Source organism: Erythrolamprus reginae, chromosome 1 (assembly GCF_031021105.1).
Source record: "Erythrolamprus reginae isolate rEryReg1 chromosome 1, rEryReg1.hap1, whole genome shotgun sequence".
Taxonomy (NCBI): Eukaryota; Metazoa; Chordata; class Lepidosauria; order Squamata; family Dipsadidae; genus Erythrolamprus; species Erythrolamprus reginae.
Genome location: NC_091950.1, coordinates 28,820,882 through 28,846,074, shown reverse-complemented (window position 1 = coordinate 28,846,074; position 25,193 = coordinate 28,820,882). Strand labels below are relative to the sequence as shown.

The window sequence follows — 25,193 nt, the reverse complement described above, 5'->3', positions numbered from 1 at the left end:
TTGTCTGTGATAGCAAAGGATAAACAGCTGAATCCACCACACACATTCTTAGAAAAGGGTATGAAAATAGCTTTATTTTCCCTATTCCAAATACCAACATTTTGCGCATTATATATATTTGAAATACAAGCCTTCTTTTAAAAAAGAAAAGTCTGAAATGATACTTTCCAGTCATGAGATGCATCTTCTTCAGACACATTTGTAAATTCCAAAGCAAAGTTTTCACAGCAAGAACACAATTGACTTGGAACCAGAGCCTAAGTAATAGTCTCAATAGTTTTTTTATCTTACCAACAAGTGGAGCCAAAATAGTTGGGGTGCATAAGTCCCCTGGAGTCATACGTTTATCTTATTGAGTCATGGGACTAAGGTATGCATCAGCTCTTGGTTAATAGCATCAACTTCCAAATTCCAGTAGTAAAACGTATGATTGAGGTTATTAAGATCTAGTACAGAGGTCTTCAAACTTGGCAACTTTTAAGACTTGTGGACTTCAACTCCCAGAATTCTCCAACCAGCATAGCTGGCTGGAGAATTCTGGGAGTTGAAGTCCACAAGTCTTAAAAGTTGCCCAAGTTTGGGGACCCCTGATCTGGTACATTAGAGCCCCTATGTTAACAATTGCTTTTAATATAGGAACAAGTACTTCCCCATTAGAATGAAATAGCCAGGTTCAATTATTTTAATTACCAATTCTCTTCTAATGATAAACGTTAGTGCTTGGATTACTTTAGTTCTTGGAAATCCCCAGGAGCCAGCTTCTGGTGTGGAACAGTCAAAAAAAGCCTTTGAATTCTCTTCCTAGCAGGCGCTGGAGAATGACACAAACTCGGTGTAGAACCGTTTATACTGCAAAAAAAACCCAAAACCCCCAACCACTAATTCCTTCCCTCTGTTTATCAATAAGGCAGTTTGAGAACAATAGCCGCCCTTGATTTTGAGCACTTGATTAACGTTCAGATCAAGGAGACTAGGTGGCATGGACATCAAGTAGCGGTTTCTTGAGCCCTGAGGTGGTGACCTCCTTTAGCAGTCCTTGCGACCATGTGTTCAAATGCCCAGGAACCTAGAAACAAGTGAGAGGGCAGGCTACTGCCAAAGTAGAGCTTGCTGTTAGTAGCTATTGCTTGGTATTTCATCAGCTCCAGGTAGGCTGGTGTGAGCTTCAGCTGTCAAGGAGAAAAATAATAATAAATAAATACACCAGGGAAGATATTCACATTACACGAATTAAGTGCAAACGCAGTAGGCCACTAGCAGGGAAGGTTTTTGCAGCCATACTTAATTTCTCCCCCAAGAAGTAGGCTTTTTGCTTATATGTGTTTCCCCTAAACTTTGGTCAGATTGCTGGTCGTAAGCAAGGGAAACTCACCTTGTTTGAGTCAGCTGCTTTTTGGGCAGTGTAGTATTCTGCATCAGCCTTTGCTTTCTGTCTTGCTAAATAAGCAGCATCTGACAAAACAGTAGCAAAATATCTATTAGCCAGTTTTAAGCCATCAAGTCAGTCTGTTTCTTCAAGTTACGAAAATAAACCTTTCTAAACCTCTACAGCAGAGCCCACTGTAGAATACATGAAGCTAAAGCATGTTTCTTTTCTGGCTTCCAAAAACAAATTCAAAATAGAAGAATCTCCCCACCCCGCAAAAAAGAAACAGGGAAAATTTGTGAGGACAGCTGAAGTGGGGTTGTGGGGATGGAATGTACAGTATTTTTCAGAATATAAATTGTACCTTTTTCTGTTGTGGTTAGCTCTGCCCCAGCTCCTGCCCCAAGGACTGTGGATGTGGGGGAGACATCCACATGCTGCAGGCCTGTTTTGCCCCCCCCCATGGAATCTGCTGATGAAGGCTCCTCTGACCAAGAAGACATGAGTGGCAGGGAGGAGGAGAGTGTGGCAGACAGCTCAGAAGGAGATCAATTATCTAGCTCCTCCTTGGATTCAGAACAAGAGTTAATGATACAGCCACGCATGCGGAGAGCGATGCATCGGCAACAACAACTGAGAGATTATTATCAAAGAAAATGAGGCCACCTGTGGTTGGGTGGGGCTGTGGTAATTAGTGAGGCTGCTATAAATAGCAGCCTGTGGGTTTGGCCATTGTGGAGGATTATCTGATCATTGTGTTTCGTGACTGCTTTACTGACTTTGACTTTTTGGGTGCTGATTTTTCCCTGCTTTGAAACTAAACCAGAGCAAAGTGTTTCACTTTGTGAAAGAAGAAGGACTGTGAATTGCCTCACAGCTGCAAGCTAAGTATCACAGAACTGATAAGGGACTTGTACAAATTACCAGTTTGTTTGGAGACAAGTGCTCTTTGCTATACCAAAAGAGGGCTTGGTTTAAGTGAATTTTCATTATAAAGAACATTGTTTTGAATTTTCAAACTGTTGTGGTTGGCTCTGGCCCAGCTCCTGCCCCAGGGAATGTGGAAGTGGATGCAGGGGAAATTTCAACATGTCACAGGCCTGTGTTACTGCCGACAGAATCAGTTCAGAGTTTAGTTTCCTCGGACGAAGAAGAAGGTGGGAGTGACTCGGCAGAGGAGGGCTTGGCACACAGCCCAGGCAGTCAATCTCCCTTATCTTCCCTTGATTCAGATGATGATGTTTTGGACCCACGCAAGCTCAGAATTATGCATAGAAGAGACCAAATAAGAACATATTACAGGAAATAAGGGAGGCCACCTGTGTTTGGGTGGGGCTACAGTAATTGGGGCTGCTGCTATAAATAGCAGCATGTGGGTTTGGCCGTTGTGGAAGAATATCTGATCGGAGTTCGTCAGGAATCTTGTGTCGCTGGACTTTGTTGCTTTTTCACACCTTTGAAACCAAAGCAGAGCAATGTGTGTGTGTGTGTCTCACTTCGTTGGAAGAAGAAGGGGTGTGAAGTTTCTTTACAGCTGCTAGCTAAGTACTTAATGACTGCTTAAAGGAAACTGTACAGACTACCCGGTTGTTTTGGGAAGAGTGCTCTTTGCAATACAAAAAGAGTGCTTTGTTTATTTTGAATTTTGTGATAAAGAACATTGTGTTGAATTTTCAAATGTGTGTGTGTCTGAAATTTGTACCCTTGAATTTTCGGGAGGCTCCTACCAGAGAGCCCGGCAGAACACTAACTAGGTACTAATATTTTCCAAGCCCTAAGTCTTTGCAAGCTCTTTTTCATTCCTCTACTTGTTCTGAATAAGTTTCTTTCCCGCCCTAATGAGTTGCTAACAATGTTCCCAGCTCTTACTGGTTTGCAAGCTCTTTCACTGTTACTCTCTGCCAAGAATGTTTTCCAAACCCTGTCTTTGCAGGAGGGGTTTTCATTCTCTACTTGCTCTGAATGTTTCTTTGCAACCCTAACCAGGTGCTTGCAAGCTCTTTCATTGTTACTCTCTCCAAATAAGGGTTGTTTTAAGCCCTAACTAGGGGATAAGACAATGTGCTGAAGCTGACCAGACTAAGGACACTAGCCAGAGGAATACTTCATAGGCAGATTTTTTTCCCCTTATTTTCCTCCCCAAAAACTAAGATGCATCTTATATTCAGGTTCATCTTATACTCCGAAAAATACGATAATGACAGTCTTATTCCGGATTCAAAATGTGGCAATGGGGAAGGGAAAGATCATAGAGAGAATAGGAGAACTAACATTTACACAAAGGGACCAGTAAACAACATTAATCCAGGGGTGAAATGCTCCCAGTTCGCTCATGCCTATTGGTCGTCAGAGAGCTGGTTACAAAAGGAGAGTTAGGCTCCGCCCACCTGCCTTGACCCCATTTGGGTTCTTTTACTCTCTGTGCATGCACAAAGCAACCTGTGCATACGCAGAGGGTAAAAGAACCCAAATGGTGGCATCCAGGCGGGTGGGCGGAGGTCCCATTGTGACCCCTGGATTAATCATTCTTACAATCCTAAGAAGCTTGACGTAATCTTTGGAATTCGAGACAACCATCCTCCCCTGCAAGTTCCCAGACTGTGGATCATTGTATAGAGATTTGCCAAGAGATAGTAGGGTAGAGCACATAGCTACCTTCAAGCTCAGAAATCCGTTTCTCTGTCAATGTCTCCATCATCTTCTGTTGGACTTTTATCTTTGCCACTTCAGCAATTTTCTCTGCTTCTGCAATTGAAAAGCATTCACGGTTCAGCACAAGAACTGTGTACAGGCTGTGACAACGATCAAGTGTGCCGATGCCCCAAGTTTATTCATCTTTCCTGAATCTCACAAGAGACAAGTTGTGGCTGCACGCACAGTTAAATCCCTACAAGTCCAGTAGAGTAACATATGGTACATCCTTGCTGTTCACTTACTTTCCTTCTCTCAAAGATTTCATTATAGCAAAGATACGGAAGCAAATGCATGAAATTAACCAAAGGTTGAAGCAGGTCAACCTCAACATTTTTCATTTAGAGAATTAGCGGCACACAAGATAGGGATGGAGGGCTATCAGCACATGTGGAAGGTTCCTCAAAATTATGCCACAATTCTGGCCATTTAGCTACTACAGTGGTACCTCGTGATACGAACCCCTTGTGATACGAACCCCTTGTGATACGAACCCCTTGTGATACGAACCCCTTGTGATACGAACCCCTTGTGATACGAACCCCTTGTGATACGAACCCCTCGTCATACGAACCCCTCGTCATACGAACCCCTCGTCATACGAACCCCTCGTCATACGAACCCCTCGTCATACGAACCCCTCGTCATACGAACCCCTCGTCATACGAACCCCTCGTCATACGAACCCCTCGTCATACGAACCCCTCGTCATACGAACCCCTCGTCATACGAACCCCTCGTCATACGAACCCCTCGTCATACGAACCCGGGGTTCAGAAATTTTTTGCCTCTTACAAACTTTTTTCGGCTTACGAACCCATCACAGATCGCAAAATGGCGCTCTGCGAGGCGCCGCCGCCTGGCTGTCACCTTTTAAAACAGCCAGGGGGCTTCTCGGCGTTCTCCCGAAGGACGTCTTCGTGACGTCAAAACTCCGCCATGGAATTCCCTATTGGGATTCCCCACCTCCTTTCCAGCCTCCAGATCGGCCGAAAACGGCGCCGCCGATCGCAAAAACGGCACTCCGCCAAGCGGTGCCGCCCGGCTGTAATCTTCTGAAACAGCCGGGCGCTTCTCGGCAGCCTCCGGAACCCAAACCCAAACCTGAACCTCCGGGTTCAGCGTTCGGGAGAACGCCGAGAAGCTCCCCGTCTGTTTCAGAAGGTGACAGTCAGGCGGCGGCGCTTCTCGGCAGCCTCCCGAACCCGAACCCGAACCCGAAAAGTTCGGGTTCAGGAGAACGCCGAGAAACCCCCCGGCTGTTTTAAAAGGTGACAACCGGGCGGCAGCGCCCAGCAGAGCGCCATTTTGCATTAATCGCTTTTACATTGTTTCCTCTGGGAAACAATGTTTCGTCTTACGAACTTTTCGCCTTACAAACCTACTTCTGGAACCAATTAAGTTCGTAAGACGAGGTATTACTGTATTTTCAATACCTAACTGCCACACAGAAGATCCATGGTTCAATTATTATGCTTGCCAGTTTCCACACTCAGATTTTCTTCGACCAAAAGAGAATACTTAGCCAAGAGACTGTCAACTGGAGGGGTAAGGGGTAGGGAGAGAAGAAGACTGTTGACAAACTGAAGGCAAACTCATTACCTATGACTGCCTTCCTCCTTTCCGTTTCAGCCTCCTTTTCCACCACTTTCTGCCTCTGCGTAGCTATCAAGAGTTTGGTCTTTTCTGCTTCCCTGCAAATCAAAAAACAAATTGCGTTCTTAAACCACCTACCTGGAAGGTCATCTCTACAAAAGTATCTCTATCCCAGAGTGTCCAGGGGAAAAGCATTTTGAAATTCCCTGATATTTCCCTGTAACTTGCAATCTAGTTAAAGCGCGGTCATAGATGACATCATACCAAACGGCTAAGCCATGGAGAAATATCGACAGCTGAGGAAGCAAGCTGTTGCCACAGATGCTCATTTTTGCTTGACTCTGCCAAGCAGCGCGATCAGGTTTTTTTTTTTTTACATTATTTTTCCCCTGACTTTTAAACATTTTAATACAGTATATTTTTTCCCTGATTTATTCAATTTTTTCATTAATTCCTGATAATTTCCTGATATTTCCCGAACCACCGATTTTCCTGATAATTCCCCAATTTCCCTCTTTTCCAGGTTTGCTGGACACCCTGTTTATCAGTACCTTAGAGGCATCTTGCTCAGAGGTCTTCAAACTTGGCAACTTTAAGATTTGTGGAGTTCAACTCCCAGAATTCTCCAGCCAACTATGATGGCTGGAGAATGCTGGGAGTTGAAGTCCACAAGTCTTAAAGTTGCCAAGTTTGGAAACCCCTGATCTAAATGAACCTCATGAGAAGCAGAATGCTGGACATGCCTCCGATCCGATCCAGGAGGGTGTTCTTATACTCACACAAGTTCAAAATTTCTTCTGATCGCTTCAGGGATTTTGGGCTTTGTCACACGCACTGCCTGGGCAGAAAGAATGAAGTGCCTCGATTAAACAATATCCACGTAGCATTTCCCAAGCACAAGTTCTATTCCAGGGTTTCTCAAACCCGGCAGCTTTAAGATGGGGGAACCTCAGTCGGATTCCCCAGTCGGCCATGCAATTTATAACCATTCATTTAGCAGCCAGTCAAAGTTACAACAGGACTGAAAAGCTACCTAGAACGAGTTCTTCCATTTACAACATCCTGATTTGAGCGCTTGGCAATCGTCACACATTTAGAAACATAGAAAACTGATGGCAGAAAAAGACCTCCTGATCCATCTAGTCTGCCCTTATACTATTTTTGTATTTTATCTTAGGATGGATATATGTTTATCCCAGACATGTTTAAGTTCAGTTACTATAGATTTACCAACCACGTCTGCTGGAAGTTTGTTCCAAGGATCTACTACTCTTTCAGTAAAATAATATTTTCTCATGTTGCTTTTGATCTTTCCCCCAACTAACTTCAGATTGTACCCCCTTGTTCTTGTGTTCACTTTCCTATTAAAAACACTTCCCTCTTGAACCTTATTTAACCCTTTGACATATTTAAATGTTTCAATCATGTCCCCCCTTTTCCTTCTATCCTCCAGACTATACAGATTGAGTTCATTAAGTCTTTTCTGATACGTTTTATGCTTAAGACCTTCCACCATTTTTGTAGCCCGTCTTTGGACCCGTTCAATTTTGTCAATATCTTTTTGTAGGTGAGGTCTCCAGAACTGAACACAGTATTCCAAATGTGGTCTCACCAGCACTCTATATAGCGGGATCACAAACTCCCTCTTCCTGCTTGTTATACCTCTAGCTATGCAGCCAAGCATCCTACTTACTTTTCCTACCGCCCAACCACACTGCTCACCCATTTTGAGACTGTCAGAAATCACTACCCCTAAATCCTTCTCTTCTGAAGTTTTTGCTAACACAGAACTGCCAATACAATACGCCGATTGAGGATTCCTTTTCCCCAAGTGCATTATTTTATATTTGGAAACATTAAACTGCAGTTTCCATTGCTTTGACCATTTATCTAGTAAAGCTAAATCATTTACCATATTACAGACGCCTCCAGGAATATCAACCCTATTGCACACTTTGGAGTCATCGGCAAATAGGCAAACCTTCCCTACCAAACCTTCCCCTATGTCACTCACAAACATATTAAAAAGAATAGGACCCAGAACAGACCCTTGTGGCACCGCTGGTTGCCGCATCTCATGGTCACGTGATCACCATTTGCGACCTTTGCAGTCAGTTGTTCTCTTTCAATCTCTTTCCAACACCCACCCAGATATACAACAGGCAAGTGATAGCTAGGGTACCTGGATGGTAAGGCCTGGTGCCATGGTATTCAAATCCTGTTGTAGTGCCAGCTTCAAGTTTTCATCGATCTGATCTGGAACAAATAAACACAAACTAATAGCAATAGCATTTAGACTTGAGCAATAGCATTTAGATTAAGCGGTTTACAGAGAGTCAGCCTTCTCTATGGCGGCCCCGGCCCTCTGGAAACAACTCCCCCCAGAGATTAGAATTGCCCCCACCCTCCTTGCCTTTCGTAAGCTCCTTAAAACCCACTTCTGCCGCCAGGCATGGGGGAATTGAGATGCTCTTTCCCCCTGGGCCTTTACAATTTCATGTGTGGTATGTCTGTATGTATGTTTGGTTTTTTATATGAATGGGTTTTTTAATCATTTTTAGTATTTATTGGATTATTATTGTACAATGTTTTATTACTGTTGTTAGCCGCCCCCAGTCTCCGGAGAGGGGCGGCATACAAATGCAATAAATAAATACATAAATAAATACATACATACATACATACATACATACATACATACATACATACATAAATATTGCCACCAACAATGTGTGTCCTCATTTTACCAACCTTAGACGGATGGAAGGCTGAGTCAACCTTGAGCCTACTGAGATTTGATCTGCCAAACTGCTGGCAGCCGGTGATCAGCAGAAGTAGCTTGCAGTTCTGCACTCTAACCACTGCACCACTGAGGCTCTAATGAGGTAAATTAACCAGACGCTTATGCCAGAGCTCAAAAAAAATTTCTGTCACCGCTACTCATGGCAACGCCACCTATTCAGCTAGAGAAGGGGCTGGGAATAAATAGCTCCTACTCTTTCAGCCAAGGTACATGAAAGAAGAATGTAAGGCATATCTAGGTGGTTCCATTCTAGACTAACCAACTGGAAGTTAGTTTATTTATTAAATTTATATACCGCCCATCTCTCCGTCAAGCCACTCTAAGTGGCTTGGATCAAACTAAAAATAGGAATGCAAAACATTGAAACAATAAATATTATGAAAAATATCTAAGGAAGGAGCACTATACAGCAGGCTGGAGATAAAATCTTCTCTTATACTGTAATAATAAAATTGTAAACAAGAAAACCTTCCAAAACAAGTTTTACATAGGTTTAACGGCAACTTGCTGGGATCTGTCTCCCCCTAGCTGTATGCACACAACCAGCCCTTCTATGCTCATATTTAACTGGCCACATCCTTGCAAACCCTCCTTGACCTAGGCCAGTGATGGTGAACCCATGGCATGGGTGCCACAGGTGGCATGCGGAGCCATATCTGCTGGCATGAAAGCCATTGCCCTAGCTCAGCTCCAACACTCATGTGTGTGCCGGCCAGCTGATTTTTGGCTCGCACAGAGGCTCTGGGAGGGCATTTTTGGCTTCATGAGAGCCTCCGGGGGGATGGTGGAGGGCGATTTTGCCCTCCACTGGCTCCAGGGAAGCCTTTGGAACCTGGGGATGGTGAAACACGAGCCTACTGAGCACACCAGAAGTTGGGAAACAGGCTGTTTCCAGCCTCCAGAGGGCCTCCAGGGGACAGGGGAAGCTGTTTTCACCCTCGCCAGGCATTGAATTATGGGTGTGGGCACTTGTGCGATAGCGCGTGTGCATGCTCTTTCGGCACCCGATGAAAAAAAGGTTCGCCATTAGTGTTAGGCGAACCGAACTTGCACAGTTCGGGTTTGTACCGAACTTTGCAGTGTTCGGCATCCCAAACACTGTGATGCACCACCACCTGGCTGTCATCTGCTGAGAAGAGGAGGAGGAGCCAGGCGCCGGTGGCAGCGGAGGAAGGCGAACACCGGGGAACTGTCGTCCGGTTGGGAGGCTGGGAGGGAGACGCAAAAGGAGGCAGGGAATCCCACGATGGGATTCCAGGGGTGGAGCTTTGACATCACGGAGACTTCTTCCTGGCATGTGGCTTTATTTCCAGAAGGGTTCGGGTTCAGCAAACTTACCCGAACTCCGCCGCCAAGTTTGGGTAAGTTCGCCCAACACTATTCACCATCACTAGTCTAGTCTATATTTACCAAACCCAAAATATGTAAAACTGCAGGTAATGAAGCCCCCAATAATGAAGATTGCTGGGAAACAATACAGTGGTACCTCATCTTACGAACGCCTCTTCTAACGAACTTTTCAAGATACGAACCCGGTGTTTAAGATTTTTTTGCTTCTTCTTCCGAACTATTTTCACCTTACGAACCCAAGCCGCTGCTGCTGGGATGAAAGGGTTTCTTTTTCCCCCCTTTTTTGAAGAAAGAAAAGGGAGGGGCGGCTTGGAGGGGGAAAGACTTTGCAGAGAACAGCCACAGGCACTGAAAGGGTGTCTTTTGAAGAAAGCAAAGGGAGGGGTGGCTTGGAGGGGGAAAGACTTTGCAGAGAACAGCCACAGGCACTGAAAGGGTGTCTTTTGAAGAAAGAAAAGGGAGGGGCGGCTTGGAGGGGGAAAGACTTTGCAGAGAACAGCCACAGGCACTGAAAGGGTGTCTTTTGAAGAAAGCAAAGGGAGGGGCGCCCCCCTTGCCTTTCTTCCTTTCCACTCACCCTTTAGCCTAGCCTTGCTTCTTCCACCCGCCCCCCTTAGCTGCTCCTCCCTGCCCTGTTCGCCTCCCTTTAAAGTTTGGGATTTTCCTAAAGGATTTGCACTCATTATTTGCTTTTACATTGATTCCTATGGGAAACATTGTTTCGTCTTACGAACTTTTCACCTTACGAACCTCCTCCTGGAACCAATTAAGTTCGTATGATAAGGTACCACTGTATGTCCCAAATGTCAAATGGGGAAGAGTGGAGCCAAAACACAGAGACACTTACCAAAGAGCTCGATGTACACCTCCTGCAGGGTATGGATGCTGCAAAACTGGTTGAGTTCATGATGGACTTTATTGAAGATGAGCGCCTTGTCATAATCGGCAGTATAGTTCCTCACAATGTCATAAACTGGAAAAGGGAATATCAATTTGCTTGTCAGTGATGTCCCCCCACCCCTCAATCACAAAGTGATTCTATGCCACTGATACAACACAATTACAACACTGGGTCAAAATAACAACTAAAATAGGAAAAGGCACCCAGCAAAGGAACACCTGGCACATGTCAAGGAGGATAGCATATTATTCAACAACTGTTCTGCTCTGGCCTATCCAGATCGGAACAAAGGAAGAATCCACGCACTGAGATTTCAAATAACACCCTTTTACATAAAAAGCAGGATTTATGCAAGCAAACTCATGCATCTCAGTCCATCTTGGCAGCTTTCCTTGTTAAATTGGATAAGAGATAAACGTTCCGGCAGCCGACAGTCAAAGCTAATTAACACATTCCTCACTAAGATAAGGGTTTTTTGGTCATACATACACACACTCACGAGATTCTCCAGGTTTTGCTCACACAGCTGCATCTCTGCCTGATGAATTTAGAAGCATAATAGCAGGTTGCCAGTGTGGCATTTCTGGAACCTCAAATCTAGGAGTACCACCATTACGAATGTTGAAACACCACACCACGTTACCCAAAAATCCTCCTTTATATCCTGTCTGGGTGTGGTTAACTGTTTCCTAGAGATATAACTATCCAGTCTCTTTTATACTCACTTTCTGAACTTTTCCCCATAAAGATATTCCTGTCTGTTTCGTGACCTTTTGAGCCTCACATTTAATAATGGCTCCTTATGCTCAATGTCTCCCTCCTCCTCTGACTCAGACATTACCATCATTGGGGTTTCTACAATCTCGGGAGGTTTCTCAAGGTTCCAACTCTTCCTCATTCTCAATATCTGACTCAGTTGTCAAGAACACTGGCCTAGGGTACAAAGACAGTCCCAGTTCATCCTCCTCAGAATCTGTGACTAACTGACCTGGTTGTGGACCACTCACAACAACAACTACCATTAGGGAGTACCTCGAGATTCGACTACTGTAATGCTCTCTACATGGGGCTACCTTTGAAAAGTGTTCGGAAACTTCAGATCGTGCAGAATGCAGCTGCAAGAGCAATCATGGGCTTTCCCAAAAATGCCCATGCTACACCAACACTCCACAGTCTGCATTGGTTGCCGATCAATTTCCGGTCACAATTCAAAGTGTTGGTCTTGACCTATAAAGCCCTTCATGGCATCGGATCAGAATATCTCCGGGACTGCCTTCTGCCGCACGAATCCCAGCGACCGATTAGGTACCACAGAGTTGGCCTTCTCCGGGTCCCGTCGACCAAACAATGTTGTTTGGCAGGTCCCAGGGGAAGAGCCTTCTCTGTGGCAGCCCCGACCCTCTAGAACCAGCTCCCCCCTGAGATTAGAACAGCCCCCACCCTCCTTGCCTTTCGCAAACTCCTTAAGACCCACCTCTGTCATCAGGCATGGGGGAATTGAAATATCTTCCCCAGGCCTATACTGTTTATGTATGGTATGTTGTGTAAATGTTTTTAAATTATGGGTTTTTAGCTTTCTAATTATTGAATTTGTATTTTACACTGTTTTTCTGTTGCTGTTGTGAGCCGCCCCGAGTTTGCGGAGAGGGGCGGCATACAAATTTAATAAATATATATAAATATATATAATATAATAATAATAAATGTATAATATATATCTTGCTCTACCCTGGGACCTGTTGAGGTTTTACACAAGAGCAGTGAGATGAAGGGCATATAATCTCAGGGGGATGCACTGTATGTCCTCCAGATTCCACAAAATGAGGAAGCCAAGTTCTGGAATGAACCAAGCCATTCAGAATCCAATCCACCAAAATGATTCCTTGGATAACCACACCCTGAATCACAAAAGACTCCTCTTTTTGAGATATTCTTCCTTCCTCTCAAATCTCACAAGATTTGGGTCCCCTTACAAAAAGGTTGATGGATCACAGGGCTGGGTTCTGGCTTACCTCGCTGCCAGTTTGCTCCTAAAAACCCAGGCAAAAATAAGTTGGCAACACCTATGGCGCTGCTAAGAGAGCCAGTTCGGGGGCGTGGCAGGCCTGGGTCACTGCCAGTTCAAGCGACTCAGGCTACCAAGTTATTACCGGTTCCATAGAACCAGTACAAACCGGGAGGATTCCACCTCTGGTGGGTAGGATTCTCCAGAAAAAAATCCATGCCTTTATTTTTTGGGGTATAGACCTAAGCTTGTACATGTATTTGGTAGGACTCATTCTTCATTCTCCTACCTTGGCACTCTAAATACCATATTTTTCAGAGTATAAGATGCACCGGAGTATAAGACACATCTGAGTTTCGGGGGAGGAAAATTGGGGGGGGGGGGATCTGCTTACCAGGTATTCTGGCTAGCATCCTTAGTTTGGTCAACTTCAGCACATTATTTTATCCCCTGGTTAGGGCTTAAAAAAACCTTATTTGGAGAGAGTAACAAGGAAAGAGCTTGCAAGCCAGTAAGAGCTGAGAATATAGTTAGCACTTCATTAGGGCTGGAAAGAAGCTTAATAGGAACAAATAGAGCAATGAAAAAAGCCTGCAAAGACTTAGGGCTTGGAAAACATTAGCACCTCGGTAGGGCTGGGGGGGAAAAGCTTCTAAAAGCTTCTTTAAAAGCTACATTGAAATCGGCATTGGTTGCCGATCAGTTTCCGGTCACAATTCAAAGTGTTGGTTATGACCTATAAAGCCTTCATGGCATCGGACCAGAATACATCCGGGTCCGCCTTCTGCCGCACAAATCCCAGCGACCAGTTAGGTCCCACAGAGTCAGTCTTCTTTGCGTCCCGTCAACTAAACAATGTCGTCTGGCGGGACCCAGGGGAAAAGCCTTCTCTGTGGCGGCCCCAATCCTCTGGAACCAGCTCTCCCCGGAGATCAGAATTGCCCCCACCCTCCTTGCCTTTCGTAAGCTCCTTAAAACCCGCCTCTGTCGTCAGACTTGGGGGAACTGAACTACCGTTTTCCACCTAGACCTATACAATTTATGCATGGTATGTTTGTGTGTATGTTTGGTTTTAATAAGGGTTTTTTAATTATTTTAAACATTAGATTTGTTACATGCTGTTTATTACTGTTGTTAGCCGTCCTGAGTCTGTGGAGAGGGGCAGCATACAAATCTAATAAATAAATAAACAAACAAACAAACAAATAAATAAATAAATAAGACACTTTCAAATTTTTAGCTTCTTTTAGGAAGGAAAAGGGTGCATCTTATACTCTGAGAAATACCGTACATCCCATCCCTTAGGGCTGGAAAAACATTCTTCAGAGAAAATAACAATGAACAGCCTGCAAGGTAAGAGCTGGGAAGATTGTTAGCACCTAGTTAGGGTTGGGGAAAAAAGCTTTTAATAAAAGCTACATTTAGAGTATAAGACGCAGCTATTATCAGCCTCTTTTACGAAGGAAAAAGGTGTGTTTTATACTCCTAAAAATCCGATATCTGTTCTGATGCTTCACCTTCTCAGAAAACCAAGGAACAGTGTAAAATTGCTCAAGTGCCATTCTATCCAAGGCACTGATATATACCTTCATTTCAGAAAGCAATTAAGATCCAACTGTCTACTAGAGCAGTGTTTTTCAACCAGTGTGCCGCGGCACACTAGTGTGCCGCTAGACATAGTCAGGTTTGCCACGAAGCTCAGCAAGAGAGAGAAAGAGAGAGAGAGAAAGAAAGAGAGGGAAAGAGAGAAAGAAAGCAAGAGAGAAAGAGAAAGAGAAAGAAAGAAAGCAAGAGAGAGAGAGAAAGCAAGAGAGAGAGAGAAAGCAAGAGAGAGAGAGAAAGCAAGAGAGAGAGAGAAAGAAAGCAAGAGAGAGAGAAAGATAGGCAGGGAAGGAGGGAGAGATAGAAAGAGCAAAAAAGAGAGGAACGAAGGAAGAAAGAAAGAAGGAGGGATGGAGAGAGAGGAACGAAGTAAGAGAGAGAAAGTGGGAGAGAAATAGAGCGAAAAGGAGAATTTTTTTGCCCTTCATGGCATCGGGCCAGAATATCTCCGGGACCGCCTTCTGCCGCACGAATCCCAGTAACCAGTTAGGTCCCACAGAGTGAGTCTTCTCCAGGTCCCGTTGACTAAACAATGTCGTCTGGCGGGACCCAGGGGAAGAGCCTTCTCTGTGGTGGCTCCGACCCTCTGGAACCAGCTCCCCCCAGAGATTAGGATTGCCCCCACCCTCCTTGCCTTTCGGAAACTCCTTAAAACCCACCTCTGCCGTCAGGCATGGGGGAATTGAAACATCTCCCCCTTGCCCATGTAGTTTTTGTGTATGATTCGATTGTGTGCTTGTTTTTTATATATTGGGGCTCTTTTGGATTTTTTTAACTTAAAACTGTAATTTAGATTGTGAAATATTAGATTTGTTACTATGTTTTGTTTACCATTGTTGTGAGCCGCCCCGAGTCTGCGGAGAGGGGCGGCATATAAATCCAATAAATCTAATCTAATCTAGTGACCTGAAATTTGGGCTCAGAGCTGGAAAAAAGGGACTCTATAAGAAACAAAACCTCTCCTTCTTAGAAGTGGTCCATTCCCTCTCCCAGTACATTTCCCTCTGCACAATGCCATCAAAATGCTCCTGCAATTCCTACTTACACACAATACATGCAAGTTTCTACAGTAAAATGCCTCAATCCAGTCTGGTACCTTCCAGTTTTGTTTATGATTTTTATTTATAAGTCCATCCTAATGCAGAACAGATTCTGGACATTTGTTCAGACAATATTGATTTAGTTGATATAACTTCTAGCCTTTCCCAAATGAGCAATCCAGAAATCATTGTGAACCATCATATCAAACAATAACAAGACAACTATAGTTGAACGTATGCTCCTTTTAGGAGCAATAAACTTCATAGCTTCCGCCCCTGTTTTCCACCATGTTCTTGCCTACCTTCTATCTTCCCACCACTGATCTTGCTTTGAAGCTCCCTTCCCAAACTTGAAGCACCCCAAGAGTTCTCTTTCCTCTAAGCGTTTGTTTTCTGTTAAAGGAAAAGGGAAAATACCTGCGTATGGTGCCAGCACATTCATCACCTCAATTCGGTCAATATAGATCATGACACCACCACTGCAAGAAGATAAGGAGAAAGCTCTTCCTTCATTGCACATACACATTTGCATGGTTAAAACCTATCCAGTGTGTGCTTTTCTGACATCTTTGGTAACAATACAATCAGTTCACAAAATCAGGGTTATAAACTATGTTCCTCTAGGATTATAAGATATGGCCCTCCAACTTTTGCAGAGTTTCTATTTATCTTTGTGAGATTGGTCTTCAGAAGGAAGGCTGAAACCTCTAATCCCACACCTCAGAACTGTTCAGTAAGAAATTATAAGCATTATAAAAATTACTTCCCTTCCTTCCTTTACCAAAGAGAAGATTTAACACCTTCTACCCTTCCATTCTGTGACTCAACCATTCTACTACACATCTTAGTGGTGTATTTCTCAACTAGGTCAGAAAAAACAAAACAACAACATACCTGGTCCCACATGGCACGTTTTTCACGTCATCTGTCTGCAATGTTGTCTGGGGGAGGGGGGGGGATAAAACAAAATAGATCAGCAAAAACATTGCAGAATCTAACATTTACTAATCTAACATTTATTATTGACATTTTGGAAATCAAATACAGTGTTCCCTCGATTTTCGCAGGGGATGTGTTCCAAGACCGCCCGTGAAAGTCGAATTTCCGCGAAGTAGAGATGCGGAAGTAAATACACCATTTTTGGCTATGAACACTATCACAAGCCTTCCCTTAACACTTTAAACCCCTAAATTACCATTTCCCATTCCCTTAGCAACCATTTAGATTATTACTCACCATGTTTATTTATTAAAGTTTATGAAAAAAATATTTATTAAAGGCAGACGAAAAGTTTGGCGATGACATATGACGTCATCAGGCGGGAAAAAACGTGGTATAGGGGGGAAAAACGCGAAGTATTTTTTAATTAATATTTTTGAAAACCCATGGTATAGACTTTTCTCAAAGTTCGGACCTACGAAAATCGAGGGAAGACTGTACCGTATTTTTCAAAGTATAAGACACACCTTTTTCCTCCCTAAAAGAGATTGAAAATTTGGGTGTAGCTTTTTCAAAGCTTTTTCCCCCAGCCCTAACTAGGTAATAATGATCTTCTTGGCTTCCTATTCCCTACAAATTAGTTTTTTTGCCAGCCCTTAGTCTTTGTAGTCTTGTTTTCATTCCTACTCCCTCTGAAAAAGCGGTGCTTTTCAGCCCTAATGCAGCCGGTTTGCTGCATGTTTTTTATTCCTACATCCTCAAAGCAGTTTTTCCTGCCCTAAGTCTTTGCAGACTTGTTTTCATTCTTGCTACCTCTGAAAAAGGCTTTTTCAGCCCTAATCATGGGATAAAATAATGTATTGAACAGACTAAGGATGTTAGCCAGACGAATACCTGGTATGCAGTTTCCACCCCTATTTTCCCCAAAACTAAGGTGTGTGATATACTCTGCCGTGTCTTACACTCTGAAAACATTCTGCCCTTTTTCTGAGAAATAACCTCAAAAATGTCAGCTCCAAGTGCTCCAACCACTAACTCCAATATCCAGTAGGAATTGCAGTTCATTGTTGGCATGAAATTGAGATTAAGAAATGGGGATGATGGATTTTTTTTTTTTACAACATTGCATTAAAATCCCCCTCCCCCCCCCAAAGAATAAAAGTTAGGAAATTCGGGAAGAATTTAAAGTTTAAAAATTAGTAACTTTTTTACTAGTTAATTGCAGCCTACCCTTTACTGCCCTATGTTGTGACTGTTGTAAAACAGTCATTATGTCACCAACCCAATTTTACAATCTTTTTCTGATAATCCTAAAGCAAATGTGGCAGTCATAAAGCAAACACAGTGGTTGTTAAACTAATGATGCAGTCCTTGCATGAACCAATGGTTTGTTAAATCTATGATTTTGCTGAAAACCCCGCACTGACAGTTTTTTTAGCAAAACCATTGCAAAACAGTCATGTGCTGTAAGACACTGCATAAAGCCATAAATGAGGCTGTGTTGCCAAACTCCTATCAGAACTTTTAATCAGGGTCATGAGTCCCTTTCTTTGGGTCAGCTGTAACTTCAAACAGTCACTAAGTAACTGATCTTAAATTAAGATATCACTCCTTCCTCTTAGATGTTATACAACCTTTCATTTATTCCAAGGAAACAGGGGAATTGCTAATAAGAGACTTGCTAAATTTATCTTCTTTTCTTCCTTTTTTTCTTCAATCCTTTTTTTTATCTTCAAACAACTAGCAAGATCAAACACACAAGTCAGAGCTATAAGCTTATTTATAAGAATCTGTACTGCAGCATTAGCCATTACCTATTTCTAGTAACATATTAACTTGTGGTGGATTTTTAGCAGCGTCAGGATACAACCGCAAGTATCAAAACATGAATTATATTCTGCTCCGACGCTATCTGCATGAAAGATAAGGGCAGTCCTTTTATCACCAAGCTGTTTCCCCTCCCTCTGTTGTTTACAGTCCAAGGCAAGTTACACAAACCTGTACTGTTCTGTAAGTTGTGAGAATTGGGATCATGATGTGAAAGCCTGGCCTGCTCAGGGTAGGGAGCAGAGCACCTCCCCTAAAATAAATTATATACAAAAAGAAAGCAGGTAAGCATAAACTGAGTTTAGAGAGGACAACTCTAAACAGCAAGCATTTATTTCACCTGTCCAACTCATTTTCCTCATACCATGCGCCAGTGGTTCAGAACAGAATAACAGAGTTGGATGCAACCTTGGAAAATTTCTAGTCCAATCCACTGCTCAAGCAGGAGACCCTATACCCATGATGGCAAACTTATGGCATGCGTGCCACCTGTGGTATCATATCGGAGGGCACGCAACACTTTGCCAAATTTCAGATCCAGCGTGCTGATTTTCGGCATTAGGAAAGTCCGATTGTTCTTCCGGACGCTGCAGGGAAGCTGCAGGGAAGACTAGATGGACCACGAGGTCTTTTTCTGCCGTCAATCTTCTATGCTTCTATGTTTCCCTGAAGCTCCAGAGGCCAAAAAAATCCCCCAACAGACAAATCAGAAGTTTAGAAAAGTGAAGTTCCAGTTTGCCGTTGTGCTGTTGTTTGCACTCTGGAGGGTTCAGGGAAGCTTCCTGAAGCCCAGGAGTACAAAAAAGAGCACAACAGGCAAACAGGAAGTGCGTTTTCTGAACTTCCGTTTGGGCATTTTTTTCATCTAGCAGGCTTCAGAAAAGCCTGTGCGCACGCGTGGGGGACAGCATGGGGGGTGCACATGCATGGGGGGAGGGGAGGGGTGTGGACACGTGCACGCATGCTAGCACACCCACACGCACTCCTTTTGGCACATGAACCAAAAAAGGTTCGCCATCACTGTCCTGTACTATTTCAGACAAGTTGCTGTCCAGTTTCTTTTTAAAAGCCTCCAGAGATGGAGTGCCCAAAACTTCTCGAGGCAAGCTATTCCACTGGTGTATTAGCAGATAGGTGAAGATTGCAGGTAAAGGGGCAAATTTACAGGCACACAATATGTACAAGTTGCCTTATGCATTTAGCCAAAGTAGTCTCCCTCTAGGGCCCCTTCCGGAGTAGTGTGAAAACAAGATGAGCCAATGTTGTTTCATACCTTTACAGGAACAAAACAGGACAAATTGCCCTTTATTTCTGAGATAAGTATTGGTGGGTGGAGCCCTGTTTGTTCTAACACAGTTAATAACCCAACCCTAGTCATTTTAAGGTTGTGAGAACTACAACTCCCAAAACACTTCCTATTTTCGAGTCAAAGTACGCACATCTTAAAATGGTTAAGATTAGGAAATATTTCTCTAGAACAACTTTTCCCCCCATGTCCAGGTATTTGAGATCACAAACTGCATTTGGGTTCATACTCCACACTAAGTTACCATGAGTTTTGTCAACTATGGATCAACAAGTCTGCGAACCCCACCAATTGGTTTTGATGAAAAAGTACAATTAGGCAAACCAGGACCAAACACCACTACACAACCAGTCTCTGAATCACCATGGCAAGGTTGGTATCTGAAGTTGTAGCCCCAACACCACCTCAAGAACTAAAGTCGGGCCTTTGGCTGGCTCAGAAGAAAGGCTCAAATCAGGATAGATGGTAGAGTATGTGTTTGTTTGTTTGTTTGTTTGTTTGTTTGTTTGTTTATATGCCGCCCAACTCCTGAAAGACTCCGGGAGGCTTCCAACAAGTAAAAAACAATTCTTAAACGCAACATAAAAACATTAATTGTTTTTTGGGGATTGTTTTATGTGTTAGGACTGGTCTTTAGGCGTCTCGTCAATTTCGTTGTATGGGTATACTGTGTATATACATACAATGACAATAAAGTATTATTAATTTTAAAACCCTACTAAATCATACATACTCTCACTATCATTCTTCATTCATGGCTGGATCTAGGCAGCATCTCATTCAATAGTCCTCAACTTACAAGAGTTCATTTAGTGACCGTTTGAAGTTACAACGGCACTAAAAAAAAAAGTAAACCATGACCATTTTTCACACTTATAAACGTAGCAGGATCCCCATGGTCAGATGGATTTACATTTAGATGCTTGACAACTGGTTTATACAGTTGCAATGCCCCGAAGGTTATGCAATCAGCTTTTTTTGCAACCTTCCAAGAAGCAAAGACTATGGAGGAGCCAGATTCTCTGAAACTACAACTGTGTTACTAATTTTAAAAACTTCAGGCGCTCACTTAACAAACGTGGAAAAGAAAAATCGTAAAAAGGGGGCACAACTCACTTTAACCCATTTCTCATTTAGCAACCTAAAGGTTGTGGCTCAAGTGTGGTCGTAAATTAAAGACCGTCTGTATTGCCAGAGCCAGGCTGGCACCACGCTCTCTACTCAGGGATTTCTATCCTCTGCCCGGGGAAGGAAGGAAGGAGGCTTAGAGCCACAAGGGGGATCCCGTCGGCCAGACTCACCTATAGTAGACAGCCAGGTGTCCCTCCTGCACCTTATGCACCGAGACCCAGAGCAGCAGTGACAGCAACAGGCCAGCCGTCACCGCTACTGACACCGCCGGCCCGAGTCTCCGGCTCCTGGTTGGAATCTCGCCGCCGCTTCCAGGCATCCTCCCGCCGCTCACACTTTGCTGCCGCCGCCACCACCACCACGGTGTCTCCGCCTCCCCTGCCGCTGCATGTAATAAAGCGGAACGGACTCTCCCCGCCTCCTCCGCGTTTCCGGCGGAGCGCTTTGCCTGTTGCACACACGGCGTCAAGAAAGGCGGGCGGAAGTGCTTTTACGACGCGACGCGTTTGGGATGGCGCCGGAGAAGCCTTTGCGCCTGTGAGGAGAAGGGCGAGGGTGGGGGAAGAAGAGGGCTGACCGAAGAAAGTCCCTTTGCTTTATTGAAATCGGGGTTGCGACGGGATAAAAATTAAGCTCCTGGTCTTCGTGAGAGTGTAAAAAAGGCCGCAAAGGACTGAGCTTTGCTTCCTTTCTGTAGAATTCCCGGGTCGCTTGGAAACGGGGGGGGGGGGGGGGGGGTTTAGTTTAAAAGCAGTAGTTTCTGATCTAGGGGGGGGGGTCAAAAGATCCCATGTTGGGTCTCCGTTTGGTGCTCAAAAGCCGACTTTAAAATCTTGGTTGCTTCAAAAACGAGACAAGCTAAGTGAATAGATTATAATAGAGTAGAATAGAATAGATTACTGTATAACAGAATAGAGTAGAATAGAATGGATTATAATATAGTAGAATAGAATAGAATTCTTTATTGGCCAAGTGTGATTGGACATACAAGGAATTCATCTTTGGTGAATGATGTGATTCTGGAGCATAATAGCCACCCCTGATAGAGGTCTTCATTTGAAGTGATTAAAGATTGGAGGAGCCCAGGCTTTGCTTGGGCTCTGGCTACCTGGGGAATGGGGATTTTTCCTGAGTTCTCTGGCTCAAAATGAGTCACTTAAAACCCCTTTGGTAGGTCATTTTGTAGATGATTTTATCCCCAGGATGCCCCTGCCATAGTTTGTTGATTCAAGGGCTTTTTCTCTGCTTGAGACATACATGCCCCTTTCTTTCCTCAGGTTGGCCTGTGGAGATGTAGAAGGGAAATTTGGAGCTTTATATTCCAGAGTTCAAGCTATTCAGAAGAAAAGTGGAGCATTTGATGTAAGTTTGCCTCCATAGGATAAAACATCCTCAAGCTCTGAAGCTTCAGAATGAAAATACTGTACCTCCATCTTATATAGTCCTCAGTGAGGAATTAGTTCATTGTTTATGTCAGCACTGGATTCCCTTCTTTTTACAACCAATCATCATTTTGTTTATTTCACCTTCTAAAAAAATCGGCATATAAGCTGCATAGAGGTGGTGAAACACTAATGGAATTATATGGCGAGATACAGTTCCAAATTTGACATTTCAATGTAGCTGATCAAAACCATGTGCTACAATATATATTATAGATAATTTTTTGATAACTGCACAGGGCCATTTGTATCACTTCAACAGATCAAACTGTTTAATCCAAATTTTTTAGGTGAATTACAACTGATTTAAAACATTATGATAAAAACAATGTAAACAATGCACCACTTTTTTTTAAAAAGAGTGCATTTAAAAAAAATGCATTATGCCGCTCTGAGTCCTCTTTGGAATGAGCGGCATATAAATACAATAAATAAATAAATAAAATACACAAATAAAAGTATACTGAAGCTACTCTTGTTGAGCTAAATGTCTATGGAGATTCTCAGTCATCCAGGTTATGGTTGTCCCAAAGGTGCATTTTAAAGAGGCAACTGGACTTTGCTTTTTCTTTTGAAGACATTTAGCTTCTTCTCCGAGAAGCTTCTTGGGTGAGAAGCAAAACATTTTCAAAGGAAAAACCAGAAAGCCCAGCTGCTTCATGAAAAAGCATCTTTGGGACTACCCTTATTGAATTCATCACCTTTGTTTGTGCTTTGAAAGAATATTTCATGTCACCTCAAGATAGTGTTCTTTTTATACTTTTTAATTATTTCATCCTGAAAATTTGTCATCTATACAGATTTTTGAAAAGATTTCCTTAACTGGACTCTTGAACTTAAAATTAGCTTATTTTGCCTCTTTAGCTGAAATTGCTAAGAAATGAAATTTTTATATCCTTTCTGAAGGGAAAAATATTGAAATAAGTGCATGTGCACCGTAGTGCTTTTCTTTTTTAAAAAAAATGCAGCTGTATAGTACTCACAAATCACTACTGTACTTAAATGGCCTTGCTAAAATAGCTGGGGAGGTCACTGTGGTATCCCAGGTTAAACAGGCAAATGTATAGAAAACATAGAAGATTGATGGCAGAAAAAGACCTCATGGTCCATCTAGTCTGCCCTTATATTATTACCTGTATTTTATCTTAGGATGGACATACGTTTATCCCAGGCATGCTTAAATTCAGTTACTGTGGATTTGCCAACCACGTCTGTTGGAAGTTTGTTCCAAGCATCTACTAGTCTTTCAGTAAAATAATATTTTCTCATGTTGCTTCTGATCTTTCCCGCAACTAACCTCAGATTGTACTCCCTTGTAATCTTGTATTCACTTTTCTATTAAAAACACTTCCCTCCTGAACCTTATTTAACCCTTTAACATATGTAAATGTTTCGATCATGTCCCCCCCCCCCCCCTTTTCCTTCTGTCCTCCAGACTATACAGATTGAGTTCATTAAGTCTTTCCTGATAAGTTTTATGCTTAAGACCTTCCACCATTCTTGTAGCCCATCTTTGGACCTGTTCAATATCTTTTTGTAGGTGAAGTCTCCAGAACTGAACATAGTATTCCAAATGTGGTCTCACCAGCGCTCTATATCACAATCTCCCTCTTCTTGCTTGTTATACCTCTAGCTATGCAACCAAGCATTCTACTTGCTTTTCCTACCAACTGACAGCACTGTTCACCCATTTTGAGACTGTCAGAAATCACTGTCTTAAATATAGCTCGGAGAGCATTTTAAAGATGAGGTATTTTTATCTTGATGCCTCTCCAAACAATTTTATAAAAATTGTATGAAATGTTCTTACAGTTCCTTTTGTGCGTGGGAAACTTCTTTGGCTCTGCTCAAGATTCAGAATGGAAAGATTATGAAACAGGAGCAAAAAAAGGTAAGGAAAGTAACTGTTCAGCACGACCTGTTGACCTTTGCAACTGACAGCTGTGCAGTAGATTTTTTTTTACAAATCTGTCACTGCAGATCATTTTTGCTTACTATGTCTGGGCTGTACCATTTAAGGAAATTGGCTTGCTGACTTTTCTATAACAAATGAAAATTCTTCACAATAGGAAGTTTGAGAAGGAGAAATTTGATATTTGTATACATACCAAAACCAATTCTGATAAATTCTCTCTGTCCCATTTTTTGAATCAAAATATTTCTCTTCTATTCCCTACTCCCACTGATACTTTGTTCACAAATCAAATGTGCATAGTGCTGGTTTCCATATCAAAACAAACATTACTCCAGTGTAATATGTATCAAATAATATTCCACATGCATAACTACAATTTTTGTTATTAACTACTTATTCAGAAGCTCATAGAATATATACAACCTCAAAAGTAAAAATATTTGAATTTGAATCAGGCAAAATTGTGACTGTCAGATACACAGAAAAGCAACAAATGAAACATCAGTTGACTTCTGTGCCTCAGGAAAAATAGAGAAAATACTTTTAAAATGGAAGCCAGTGAATAGAAACAGTAACACACACACACACACACACGTGTGTGTGTGTGTGTGTGTGTGTGTGTGTGTGTGTTACTGCTCAAAATTACAAAGAGGATACTTTTAAATAGCAGATAATGGGAAATCCTTAATATCATTTGCATGAACTTCTTCCTCAGCATATACTGGAATGGCAAGTAATTTCTTAAATTTAAAATTAATGTGTGTAAAATAAAACTTTGGCTTAAAATGTTTAACCATATTAAAAATGAATTTCTGTTGGTTTTTTAGCTTCCATACAGACGTATGTGTTGGGTGCCAATAATGATGAAACAGTGCCTTGTTTTCCTGATGTCAACGGATGTGATCTAACTGAAAACATCACTTATCTAGGTAATCTGGAAGTTTTATTTTTATGAGTTAATTTGGGGGTTATAAAGTTGGAATTTCTGCCTTCTCCAAGATTCTCACATAAGTTTCTTGTGATGTGATAAGTATTTGCTAGTCATAGCTGAGCACTAGTTAATATGATTCCCGAGATCAAATGGCTTCTTAAGCCCCTAGGAGGCAAGAAAGTTCTCATTGCTGCTGGGATTCTGACTATCTTTGACTAACTTCTTCTTTGTTTAAATGATGTTAATTTTCTGAAGTATTCACAATTATTTCCCTCCTCCCCCCCCAACCCCCAACCTGGTTGATACATCTATTCATTGTGGTTCTGTTTAGCTTTTATTTGCGATTTG

The 25,193-nt window shown here is 42.6% G+C and overlaps 2 protein-coding genes across 11 annotated transcripts in view; one reads left to right on the top strand and one right to left on the bottom strand.

Annotated features, from left to right (window-relative positions):
• Nucleotides 1-48: 48 nt before the first annotated feature.
• Nucleotides 49-21,018, bottom strand: LOC139165394 (erlin-1-like). 4 transcript variants are annotated; one of them, XM_070748584.1, is made up of 12 exons: nt 20,728-21,018; nt 18,292-18,373; nt 16,249-16,295; nt 15,772-15,833; nt 10,654-10,779; nt 7,836-7,909; nt 6,433-6,491; nt 5,660-5,751; nt 4,022-4,111; nt 1,373-1,452; nt 586-1,169; nt 49-446 (listed from the first exon to the last, which is right to left on the bottom strand). In XM_070748584.1, exons 1-11 carry the CDS (start codon nt 20,874-20,876, stop codon nt 987-989), a joined length of 1,044 nt encoding a protein of 347 aa, XP_070604685.1. In that variant the 5' UTR covers nt 20,877-21,018; the 3' UTR covers nt 49-446; nt 586-986. The 4 variants fall into 4 exon arrangements, with proteins under 4 accessions (XP_070604685.1, XP_070604697.1, XP_070604680.1 ...); XM_070748596.1 differs by having other exon boundaries at nt 49-491; nt 556-1,169; nt 20,728-20,983; XM_070748579.1 differs by having other exon boundaries at nt 49-491; nt 572-1,169; nt 20,728-20,973.
• CWF19L1 (CWF19 like cell cycle control factor 1) overlaps nt 20,987-25,193 on the top strand; it is a 16,663-nt gene continuing 12,456 nt past the window's right edge. The window contains exons 1-4 of one of the 7 annotated variants that reach the window (XM_070748547.1): nt 20,987-21,094; nt 21,835-21,919; nt 23,812-23,890; nt 24,742-24,843. In XM_070748547.1, coding sequence (XP_070604648.1) covers nt 21,069-21,094; nt 21,835-21,919; nt 23,812-23,890; nt 24,742-24,843 — 292 coding nt within the window. In that variant the 5' untranslated portion in view covers nt 20,987-21,068. Of the gene's footprint in view, nt 21,211-21,834; nt 21,920-23,811; nt 23,891-24,741; nt 24,844-25,193 lie in introns of all 7 variants that reach the window. The other 6 variants (XR_011558773.1, XM_070748563.1, XM_070748551.1 and 3 more) reach the window with 6 other exon arrangements.